At 35.6% G+C, this 12,820-nt stretch overlaps 1 protein-coding gene across 3 annotated transcripts in view; it reads right to left on the reverse strand.

The window, feature by feature from the left end:
• LOC145764879 (complement C3-like) overlaps window positions 1–12,820 on the reverse strand; it is a 51,746-nt gene that overhangs the window by 24,528 nt on the left and 14,398 nt on the right. For all 3 annotated transcript variants that reach the window (XR_014288532.1, XM_082576568.1, XM_082576569.1), the window contains exons 16-24: window positions 12,435–12,623; window positions 10,267–10,330; window positions 9,164–9,321; window positions 7,953–8,064; window positions 7,044–7,209; window positions 4,452–4,592; window positions 3,317–3,408; window positions 1,242–1,387; window positions 408–462 (exon numbers count right to left, since the gene is read on the reverse strand). Coding sequence is in view for 2 of the 3 variants with exons in the window: in XM_082576568.1 (XP_082432694.1) it covers window positions 408–462; window positions 1,242–1,387; window positions 3,317–3,408; window positions 4,452–4,592; window positions 7,044–7,209; window positions 7,953–8,064; window positions 9,164–9,321; window positions 10,267–10,330; window positions 12,435–12,623 (1,123 nt within the window). In the remaining variant the exon portion in view is untranslated. The remainder of the gene's footprint in view (window positions 1–407; window positions 463–1,241; window positions 1,388–3,316; window positions 3,409–4,451; window positions 4,593–7,043; window positions 7,210–7,952; window positions 8,065–9,163; window positions 9,322–10,266; window positions 10,331–12,434; window positions 12,624–12,820) is intronic.

Consider the following 12,820-nt stretch of genomic DNA (forward strand, 5'->3'; position numbering starts at 1 on the left):
AGCAAAACATTTTGAAACGTTTACTTTGAATCAAATCTCACCAAAGAGCAAAGTCTTAATACAAAATAAAACATATAAAACATCCAATGCAGTTGCTATTCACTAAAAACCTTAATAGGCTGTTTCATCCTTATTGGAATCATCAGAACGTTTTTATTCAAATACAATATGTTCTAAAATAGATTCTATTTGAATGAGAACCTTCTGATGATCCAAATAAGAGTGAAACAGCCTGTTAAGGTCTTTAATAAATAGTAGCCTAACTGCATTTGATGAGAGCTAATACGCTCTGCTTGTTTTTTTTGCTTAGCATTGAGCACTCTTTTATAATATTAATAATAAAGCAGTATTACTTTAGTGTTTAGAAAAAAACATATGCTTCGATTAGATGCAGCCTAGTTCCAAACCTGACGAGTAGCGAGAGCACAAAATATTCTTTTCTAACCGGACCTCAAGATCCACCTAAAAAAACAGTATAATTGTTTTGTAACTACCAGACAGTATGCCGACTCAGTATAGCCTACGTCAGATCATGGACTGTAAAGTCAGAATTTCGTGATCCTTGTTCAGACACTAGTTAAGGCTTTAAACGCAAATTGCTGGTCAAAAACGATTCTTGAAACAATTTAGTAGCAAGCCACCTAGAAAGAAGTAGTGATTCCATTCAACCGTCAGACCTTGTAGCATACTAGACCTTTTGTCAGCCCCGTTAACTCAGTGATGAAACTCCCGACTCAAGATCAAGTGGCGCTGGTTCAGTTCTCGTGGTATGTGCATGAGCAACGCATTTCAGGACTGCTCTCTATTCAGCAGCATCTAGTGAATGGAATAATTCTCCGGCAACAGCACTTCAACAATCGTAAACTTCACTCTGTCAATCTTGGTAACCGGCCCTGCGTCAATGGCTAAAAGCTTTTATCTTCAGTATCAAATATCTTCAATACAACTTTGCCCATTCATGTCATAACACTACAGCTGCATTTGCCTACTTCTCACTAAATCTTATTATACAAAACCGACCGAAAAAGTTACGTACCTATTCTTGTGGTATTTGATACTGAAGCATAAAAAAGCGCCAAACATCAAGTGTGTGAAATGCATTACTTACAGTACGGTACATAAATTTTTTCATTGTGGCTTTAAGATTTTTGTAAACGGATCTACATCACCTACAGTTGTTTGAAGCTAAATAGTTCTAGAAATATTTAATTAATCTAACCGTTGTAGCCTAAACTATTTACCGAAATGGAGTCAGGGGGACAGTCATTAAATACAGCAATTTTGATAGTTGTCTCTTTAAGTCTTTGAAGAGTGTATGGTGGAAGTATTTTTATAAATACATCCTTGTGGACCCGAACTTCAACGGAATTTTCTATGCAGAAACCATCTGTAAACAAAATATTTTTTTTCGTGTTTTACACCACCTAATGTTGAACAATTTCTATATTAGCTTTGCATAAAGCTCTCTTTTGAGATATCTTTTGGAAGTGAAATAATGGTGGATCAACCGTGAACAATGGGTGGCTCAATCGTGAAAATTATGGTATCATTTGAGCCGGCTGAATGTAAATTGCAAAATGCCGAAAAATGATATGAATCGGAGTCAGTCGCAAACACAACATGCTCACAAGAACCGCAAAAGACTGAAATTTATCATGATGGATTCGGATTTTTGGTAAAGTTCGTGGTTAAATTTTTATTGCAAAAACATCGATTTCTGGCTCAACTAACTAGACCTTCCACTACTAATAAAATAACTGAAATCTACTTCTGCAGGCGTGTCGTTTGGTTTATCAGCCATGAAGGTGTTTAAGACTTTCTTGAAAAAATGATATAAAATATTATATATAAAACAAAACCTTATAACTGTATATAAAACATTCAACAAGTTTTGCAAAAAATCTAGCCAAACGTATAAAAAAGAAATTTTCATGTGACATTCATTCTGAACCGGTAGGCTATATAAAACATTTAAAGTGCACCAATATTTTCAACTGAAGTCGTATACCCCTTTGCTCTTTCTTTGAATGTTGTGTACAAGTGTAGTTGTTTGCGTGAAGCAAACCAGACATACATTGGTGTGTCAACCAGACATTTGTTGACAAGGGCAGAGGAGTACTTAAACCCAAACATAACAGCCAAAAGTGCAATTAAAGGGCACATCGCCTCTTGTGAAACATGCACTGACAATGTCTCGGTCGACCAATTTAAAATCGACTCTCGAGACAGATCTGAATTTCAGACTAAGATCATGGAAGCCTTAAGAATCAAACGTAATAATCCGTATCTCAACCGGCAGTCATTTGCCTGTGGCCAGTGATGTATGCGCATACAAAAAATATTGACGCGGTCAGCTTAAACGCAAACGTTCGAAAAACCATACGCTGTATGCGTCAACGCAACTTGTAAAAAAAGTTAGCGGCGTCAGCGTTAGCGCATACACTAGCGTTAACTAATTTTGTTTGCTAGGTGCCAAACATTCACACGGTATAAACCACTCGAAACAAACAAGTTTTATTTTGAATTTCCACGAAGAAACACAAGCATCCGAAAGTGTTCATCTGACGTTTTGCTGCGTTTTGGTTTCAATATGTCTTTGCCCATTGAAAACATTCTTTCAACTTATTCAAAATTTGGAAAATTTGATAAAAAAAAATGCAAACAACAGCTAAGACATTAAAAAGTATGCGTTGACGCTATGCGCTAAAAAACCGCGAAAACTTTACAGCGCAGCCTCAAGCGCAAACTATCCAAAAAAATGGTGGCCGCAAGCGTTAGCGCAAACAAAAAGTCTACGCCGCAAGTCTACGGCGTAGAATTTGCCTGTGGCTTATCGTTCCTTTTGTGCGTGTTCTAATTGTTTGTCACATGCCTGCACTTTACAATCATGCCTGTACTCTACACCTCATGTGATCTGTTTCCCGGCGTATAATTTACTCGTCATCATTCTTGTATCACTTGTTCAGTTTGTGCTTTTCAGTCCTGAATGTCGTTACAGTTATAGTGCATAGTCAGATTTATCTTATAATTTTTATTTTATGTATATTGCAGATTTAAATAATTCCTGACGAGGACACAGGTAGGGTCGAAAACGTTTGAGTTGATTTTTTAACTATGTTATATCTCTTTGTAATAAAACATGTTAAACCCGCTAAAGTTACTTCGTTTTGTTTGTTTATGGTTTAACAAAGCAAACTCTCTACCAAAGCTTTTTCATTAATTTAAATGTAAAAACAACGTAACAATACAAGTTAACTCCATTTTATATTTATGTGAATCAAAAGGCCAAAAATACACAAAACAAATTTCGCGGTACCTTCTTCGTTTTCGGAGCTTAGAGATTCGATCTGAAACGTGGCAATGGAATCGGGAGCCCTGACATTATAAACAGTTCTCCCTTCCTCGTTTCTGATAAAAACAGCAACAGTTGTGAGTAACAATCTATCGCCTACAAGAAGTAAAATAACGCCATTGGCATGCAAAATCAAAAACCGGCCGGGATACAAACTTTTTTTACATTGATTTAACGTCTGCAATCTGAAATAAAGTTGATTTTTTGACTGGGTTACGTTAATTTTGTCTATTTTAATGAGACTTCAAAATTGGCTAGTAGTGAGTAAAGTATTTAGAAAGCAAAAGACAAAAAAGTGATTTTTTGAGTCAATCTTGTGGCAAGTTCACCATCAGTAAAGTTAGTATCAGGGCCATCAAACAACCGCTGGCCTGACTTGGACTGATAGGTTACATTTTTCGCGGGTAGGAGCAGTGCACGCTTCAATAAGTGAGATATTTAATTTTAGATATTTAGATTCAATTTTTATACGGAAATTAGATCTACCTGAGCAAATGCAGAAATTGACGCATATTGCTCGATATTTATGTGCTGTTCAAATTACTCTGCAAAATGAATACCGTATAGTTGTAATTGATTATGAGACTCTTTATCCTCGGACTGAAAAAGCTTCTTTGAGAGCTTAATCCTGGCAGTTTCCCATAGCCTACTTATAGAGGTTTTGAACAACTGACGCAGGCCCGGTCACCTAGATTGACAGAGTAAAGTTTTTGATTGTTGAAGTGTTGTTGCCAGGGAATTATTTCACCCACTGGCTGCTGCTTAATGGAGAGCAGTCATTGAAATGCGTTGCTTAAGCGCACACCCCGAGAGTCAAACCAGCGTTGCTTGATTTTGAAGTTTCTCTGCTCGTAAAGTATTCGAATGTCACGCTGACTTTCGTACTCCAAACAATGCTATTGTATTTCCAGCTGTGTTGCAAAGAACTCTATCGTAGTTTTACTAATTGTGAATTAATGTTTAACATTGCTTTGTGGAAGCACAGAAGTGACTTAAGTCTGTCAAACGCAATATTATTTGAAAAGATTCGCTAATGTTAAATAAGCTATGTTACCAAAATTAACAAAGCAACACTGGAATCTCTTACTCGTGTACTTACAAGTTGAGTATTGTGCCGAACACTTGCTCTTCAAAGTTGGTTCTAACTGCTGCTCCCCTCATTGCAGGAGTTCTTCTGAACCGTCGGGTTGTCACTTTTTTTTCTCGTTTTTGAATGACCGTTGATGACAATGTATTCAATCTGAGTTAAAAATACAACGAGCCTGTTTGAGGCTTCATGTAGCCCATTGCAAAATATTTTGTATATACTTTAAAAGCCTAAATTATAATCTTGCTGTTGGAGCAAGTAAATGAGAGGCTTTCAAAGTCTGTTTATTGTTTACCATTAAAGCAGAAAATCACAGAATTCCAACTTCAGCACGAATTTTAGATAATCTGCTTGTTTACCAAGCTTTGATTTTAGGCAAAAGTTTTTCTTGAGTTTTACATAGTCCCAAATATATAAAATTGTCACAATTTAATACTTTCATTAGCTTATGTTTCCTTTCTCAACTCAGAATTCAGTGCCGTCACTAACTGAACGAGACAAAAATCAGTTCATTTATCTATTATTTTATTTCTCGTGTAGCAACCAGCAGCCTATTGAGTTGCACATTTTACGAAGCTTTAGCCAATTCTATCAGTTTTGGGTATAGACTTTGAACCAATAACATAGGCTAAGTCAGTGACGTACACAGAAAAAAAATTGTAATGGGGACAAAAGCAACTCTGTGGAAACGTCATTCGATATGAATTATAATGATTTTAAAACGTCATTGCAATATTTTCACGGCCGGTATCATGGTTTCTGCTTGCTGTTGAGACAATGTTGAAATAAATCACTCTATCCCAGGTGCCGGGACAAATGTAACAGAAGTGTGCGGCTTTGGGAGAGAAGTAATTCTGGAACACCATAGACAGATGAGTGATAACAACTTACAGTAATTAGATTGAATAGCATTATTCCAAAACATGTTCTACGAGTTTAGTATTTATGTTTATACTTAGTAGGCCACATTAAGTGTATGGCAATGACATGTGCAGGGCAGGATTTAGACCATGAGAGGCCCTAGGCTATTCCATTTGTGAGGCCCCTCCCTATTTTTGAGCTCAAAAATTCTCTCTAAACAACATCACATGTCATTGCTTAATGTTAAAAATATGAGTGCATTAAACTCTTCGTTCTTTTCATTTTCCACATTCATGGGTGCAAATTTTTAATTAAAATAATAAAAATTTAGTTAAGGCAGTTTTGCTTTTAATTTTAATTTCTCTGATCAAACAACCGTTGCAATAATTGTAAAGTTTATTTACGAGCAGTAGCGTAGCCAGGAATTTTGAAAGGGGGGGGGGGGGGGGTTGACGGCGTATTCGCCTAAAACGACACTCAGCAGCGGGGTTCTGGGGGGCCTCCCCCAGAAAATTTTGAAAAATTACTTTGAATTTGGTGCATTCTGAGAGCATTTTCAACAAAAATGTGGGTATGAATATTCCTGTAAAATGATACCGTCCGGTGGCATAGCAAAAGAATAAGATAATGTTTTCTTCGGCATTTTTCGGAAATAAAGCTAAGTCTCTATGCTTTCTTGTTGCTAATTTCTGGCTGAGATATTTGAATGTTTGGTATTGGCAAAACTGGCTGTTTTAATGCAGTTTCTTTTAAAGTTAGGCAAGCTTTGTTTTAGAGACATAAAGAGACTGAAAGCATCATTCTCAATATCGTGACGTCACACGCGTGCCAAAGGGGGTTAAAACCCCCAACCTTCCGCCCCTCCGGCTACGCCATTGTTTACGAGGACATAAGAAATAGTTACAGCCATCAAATAGAGTAAGACTAGGCTACTAATTTTTTTTCTAGCTTTCGTCAAAGCAAAATCATGCAACTTGAGACATTGTCGATCTCTGTTTATTTTTGATGCTTTTGAGCCTTGAGAAAGATCTCTCTCCTGAGCAGTTAGTGACCATTAAGCTTAGAAACAGTCTTAATATTGCTTCCACATATTGAAAGGCAGTGTTAATTTTTTTCTTGCACATAGAAGTTCATCAGTAAGTTTCGGGACTCGGGTCAACATCTTCCGGATACGCTTCCTTTAAAAGTTTTAAACCTTGGTTGTCCATTTTCAGTTTTAGCCAAAACTCTGGTGGGCTAAGGTTATCACTATCATGCAGAGCATTGCACGCTTGAGGCAAAGCTCCCTATTCTTCTTGCAAATCATCTAAATCTTCTTCGTTAACAACAGAAGGAAAGTTGATGCTGCTACTCTCAAACTTAAAAAAAAACAATTAGATTCTCAAGGAAAACCATTAGATTATTTCATACTGTTTTTTGCAGAGAAGACTGCGGCACTTTAACATAAAAGCTTTCAGCAGAAAGCGCGCAATAATTGCCTTTATTATGATGCAAACGAGTAAAGACGTTATAATGACTGTTTGCAACTTGTGCATAGAATTTTCTACTCTGAAAAGCTTGATTTAAATAGGTACTTTAGGTAGGGTTTAAACTTGTCAAGTTTTTAAAAGAATTACAAACTTTGAAATCGAATTTTGAGGCCCCTGGACGTTGAGACCCTAGGCTTCAGCCTGCCTAGCCTATTGGTAAATCCGGCCCTGGACATGTGATATGAAAATTATCAACATATACAGTATAGCTTACCTGAGGTTAGGGTATGCTTTCTTGTATGTATCAAAGAATTGTCTTTTACATGCTGATGAGATAACATCTTTTTCTTTAACGAATTGATTCAACCACTGTGCAAATGACTTATTTGAAAAAACCGATGTCGATGTGAAGTATGCCAAGCAGTCCTCATGGCTGTCTTCTGTAAGAAATTTATCTTTACGTGGGATAGCAACACTGGAGAAAATAGATGCTGCAATTTTCCCTACAACTATCTCATCCTTGCCCAAGTCAGCAAAATCGGTCTTTTTGCATTGATTCAACGTCTGCTTACGTTTAATCAACGTAAATAGAGCATAATTTATTAGCTGGGCACTCGTTTTCGATAAGAGCTATTTGTATTGGTGCGCTTCAATTTAACGTTATTAGAACCAATAGCTCGACATCTTATCCACATTGAAAAAGTTCAAATTTTACTAAGTTTAATAAAAGTAGGCTTACAATAAGGTAAAATCTTCCAATTTCTAATTCCCAAACAGCAAAATCCTTCATTTTTACATTGATTCTAGATGTTGAATCAATGTAAAAATGAACGATTCGGCTTTCGCTTTCTAGGTATGTATCCTTTACAAGTACAAGTATCCATTGATTTTTCAATCAACTTTCTTTTATCTTATACTGTATAACAAATTCGTTAATTGTTTGTATCAAAAGTGTTTAACATATAAAAATACATGCCAGCTCAAGCAATAAACTTGTGAGATATTATAGCTTGTTTTAATTTAGATAAAGTTAAATGAAAATCCATACGTTTGATCTGAAATTGTTTTGTAAGATCTCGATTCTTTGAGTGTCAGAAATAAACTATATACTCTGTTGTTTTACAAAATTTAATAAATTTGCAAAGTCAACTTTAGCCAAACCACTCATTCCGCTCCTTTTCACCTGTCATGGTTTGCCGTTTGCTTCTTGTTCGCAACTCAACAAGGCTATCGCACTGTAAGGAATCCACGAATAGCTGACGGTTCTCTTTACTGCTCATGGTCACGCCAGCGTTCTGGAATAATAGCAAACTACAGAAGCATAAAAGAAACCTTATTTCACCAAGTTGTTGTTTTAAATGTTGTTTTATGACGTTAGTTTCTTCATTACTGCAGTGTATTTTGCATGACCCAGTGCTAGGAACATTTCTCGACACCTATTTGACGCCGATCATGGATGTGTTTCCAGCAAGGCACCCAACGAAATGCTTGGAAGTGGACATAAAGATGGCTTTGTTGCGTTCTCATTCGCTTTAATTTCCAACTTCTAAGTTTTATGCATAGTGAAGAAAAAAACATCAGTGACCCCCGACCCCTCAAGTGCATGTAGATCCACACAAAGTCAAAATTATATGACTTATTGACTTTTTTTTATGCTTTTAAAAAGAACACTTTTAAAAAGACAATGTCTAAAAAGACATTTTTAAAATTTTTACTTTGTGTGAAGCTACATGTACTTGAGAGGTTACAGATATCTTTTTCTTCACTTGTTGATATTATGCACATCAGTTTGTATCCTCTGTGGATCCTTCTCTTGCATCATGGGCCAATCTTATAGATGTTTTCTGGTAGGCCTACACTCCTTCATTTTCTTTGAATTTTCATACATAGGTCTTATTATTAGATCATCAAATATTAGTCATGGATTATTAAGGTAAGGAGTTATTTGTCCAAAAATGGCAAAACTGCAGCTTTGGCTATGATTGCTCGTAGAAATAAGAATTAGCATTGAACCACTATAAGCTATATCGTAAACGTAATGGCAAAAATCATAAATGTAAGCACACGTAGATCGGTTTGGTTTTAAATCGTTATCTTCGGACTGACAAATCCTTGATAGGTAATTCATGGAAGTTTCGCATACTTGTAGCGGCTTTTGACGCAGGGCCAGTTATCGAAATTGACAGAGTAGCCTAAAGTTTTTCCGATTGTTGGAGTATTGTTGCTAGAATATTATTCCATCCAATAGATGCCACTAAATGGTGAGCAGTCCTGAAATGAGTTGCTGAAGCGCACACCCCGAGCGCCGAACCAGCGCCGCTTGATATTGAGTCGGGCGCGTAATCACCGAGCTGACGAGGCACTCATTTTCAGTTGTCAGCTTAAAAACTTTACCCAAAACACTTCTAGCCCGTCACGTCCATCTTTTCTACAGCCTTGGTCGTAGCTCGCCATTTTGTTAAACATGTCTTTTCTAGATAACCGACTTCCGTCGGAAAACACATTGAGCGCTCCATTGAAGCCTTGTAGGCCAACGACTCCGTTTCTTGACCCTTTAAAGTTTGAAAACAGTTCAGAACATTAATGGGTGCGATGTTTGCCGCCGCAGTATGAACGACGTTGATAGCAGCACTTGAAAATGTCACGTTTAGTCACCATTACCTTTACGCTTTCCATCTTTGTGTTATACGCTACTTATTTATTGCAACAGCTTAGATAGTCAGAAGCAAAATGAATGGCTTTACAGCAGTAGCTTTCAACATTATACATCAAAAATTAATCTGACTTCAAAAAACAAGCAATTTCGGAATACATGGCTGTTACAGGGGTGGGAAAGACGATAACCTTCTCGCGGTTCACCCTGTCAGTCAGGATTTTTCAGGAATTTTTCAGGAAACTTATTACAACTGCTGAGATCTGACATCAGAAAAGCTGGCCTGGGATCCCTACTCAGCACACCACATCTCCATCGATTGCAAAACATCGCAAAGGACAAAACAGAATGGAGATCCTATCAACCTTGTTGAAAGATTGATCGAAGCCAGCGGATGCCAAACGATTTGGCTACACTGGTGGCGGAGACAGTTACAATAATAATAATGGCTGTTACAAGGATAATCTGGATCTGAAAATTATGAGATCCTGGGACCAAAAGACACTTCTTCAATACATCTATGAATGGAGAATCTACAAAACTACCAAGCCCACCAAGATCATCAAGAAAAAAGTTAGTTAGACTTAAAGGTTTTCCCTCAAAAATAGGAGTTGTTGCCAACAAAAATAGCTTAAATGAAAGGGCACATTTCTAAAGGATAACCAGTACTTTCATCGTTTTTGGTCGCTTTACAAATTTCGGGGCCTTAAAATCATCTCGAGCTTAAATTCAAAAGTAACCTATTCCTTGGTTCCTATATCAATGCTACTCTGTCGGTATGCCATAGTTTCCCATGCTCTTCATAACAATAAGTAACAATGAGTTGCATTGAATCGTTTCTTACCTGAAATGTCTATTCCAAGGGGCACAGAAGGTGGTACAACTTCTGGAATGTTTGATGTCAGGTCCTAGAATCAGATGTATACAATTAGAAAGAACAGAGAATGATTTGAAGTGAAAATTGTATTTTTCTGAATTCTAACCTATAGATTGCCAAAGTGAGGTTCGTACTTTCCTAATCGTACGAAACAGAAATCAGAATTGTGAAGTAGCCTACGAGACTTGTACTTTCTCGCATTGACACTTCAACGATTTTTGGTGCAAAGCTTTCAGTTTGAGCGTGCTTTATTTGCGGGTCTTTTTTAAACACTTCCCCGATCTTACTTGTGGAGCAACGTCAACGTTATCTATTACTTTCAATGTGTAAAGAAATGATTAAAATAGCTAAAATATACTTTTTCTGTTTGTGTAACACTGTAATACTTTTGTGTGTAATACTTTTGTTGTGTGTAATACTTTTGTTGTGTGTAATAATTTTGTTGTGTGTAATAATTTTGTTGTGTGTAATAATTTTGTTGTGTGTAATACTTTTGTTGTGTGTAATAATTTTGTTGTGTGTAATACTTTTGTTGTGTGTAATAATTTTGTTGTGTGTAATACTTTTGTTGTGTGTAATAATTTTGTTGTGTGTAATAATTTTGTTGTGTGTAATACTTTTGTTGTGTGTAATAATTTTGTTGTGTGTAATACTTTTGTTGTGTGTAATACTTTTGTTGTGTGTAATAATTTTGTTGTGTGTAATACTTTTGTTGTGTGTAATACTTTTGTTGTGTGTAATAATTTTGTTGTGTGTAATAATTTTGTTGTGTGTAATAATTTTGTTGTGTGTAATACTTTTGTTGTGTGTAATAATTTTGTTGTGTGTAATAATTTTGTTGTGTGTAATTCTTTTGTTGTGTGTAATAATTTTGTTGTGTGTAATACTTTTGTTGTGTGTAATAATTTTGTTGTGTGTAATAATTTTGTTGTGTGTAATACTTTTGTTGTGTGTAATAATTTTGTTGTGTGTAATACTTTTGTTGTGTGTAATAATTTTGTTGTGTGTAATAATTTTGTTGTGTGTAATACTTTTGTTGTGTGTAATAATTTTGTTGTGTGTAATACTTTTGTTGTGTGTAATAATTTTGTTGTGTGTAATAATTTTGTTGTGTGTAATACTTTTGTTGTGTGTAATACTTTTGTGTGTAATACTTTTGTTGTGTGTAATAACTTTGTTGTGTGTAATAATTTTGTTGTGTGTAATACTTTTGTTGTGTGTAATAATTTTGTTGTGTGTAATACTTTTGTTGTGTGTAATAATTTTGTTGTGTGTAATACTTTTGTTGTGTGTAATAATTTTGTTGTGTGTAATAATTTTGTTGTGTGTAATAATTTTGTTGTGTGTAATAATTTTGTTGTGTGTAATACTTTTGTTGTGTGTAATACTTTTGTGTGTAATACTTTTGTTGTGTGTAATAACTTTGTTGTGTGTAATAATTTTGTTGTGTGTAATACTTTTGTTGTGTGTAATAATTTTGTTGTGTGTAATAATTTTGTTGTGTGTAATAATTTTGTTGTGTGTAATACTTTTGTTGTGTGTAATAATTTTGTTGTGTGTAATAATTTTGTTGTGTGTAATACTTTTGTTGTGTGTAATAATTTTGTTGTGTGTAATAATTTTGTTGTGTGTAATAATTTTGTTGTGTGTAATACTTTTGTTGTGTGTAATAATTTTGTTGTGTGTAATAATTTTGTTGTGTGTAATACTTTTGTTGTGTGTAATACTTTTGTTGTGTGTAATACTTTTGTTGTGTGTAATAATTTTGTTGTGTGTAATAATTTTGTTGTGTGTTATAATTTTGTTGTGTGTAATACTTTTGTTGTGTGTAATAATTTTGTTGTGTGTAATAATTTTGTTGTGTGTAATACTTTTGTTGTGTGTAATAATTTTGTTGTGTGTAATAATTTTTTTTTCAGTAAGGATTGTGATGCTTTCTCTAGTGCTGGTTGTTTTTGTTGTTTGTCGTATCCGGGCTTACACCCGGTAGTTGAAGATTTAGATTAAGCGGACGGGAAGGCAAGGAAGCCAATCTTCGTGTGCTGGTTATAACCTACACACTACACGTAGATGCCTTCGCTTATCGGAAGAGTACGCACTGCGCAGTTAAAAAGTTTAAGAATCCCTATTCTAACCGTTTTGCATTGATCTTCCACGTCAAACCAAAGCGAATCGGAAACAAGTTCTTCATCCTTGAAATAATAAGCAACAACTCTTGCCGAAGGAACCATTTTTTGAGTGATTTGAATGAAATCTGTGCTTTGCCGGTTTGATGGGATGGGGCTGTTTGTGCCAGCTGCCACGATGCTACCTCTGGCCAGCACCTAGAAATCAAACAAAGCGATAGCAGTTTATAACATTTTTGCGCTGTGTGAGATAATAATAATAATGTGTTTCACATAAAATTGGAGGTATCTGCTGCTCTCACAACTTCACCAAGCAGACAGTGTTAGAGCAGTAGAATACTTACTGAGTGCATTCGTATCCTCTTCATTTTTTCTTGGGATGTCACGCAGAAATA

Source organism: Aplidium turbinatum, chromosome 2, assembly GCF_918807975.1.
Source record: "Aplidium turbinatum chromosome 2, kaAplTurb1.1, whole genome shotgun sequence".
Lineage (NCBI taxonomy): Eukaryota > Metazoa > Chordata > Ascidiacea > Aplousobranchia > Polyclinidae > Aplidium > Aplidium turbinatum.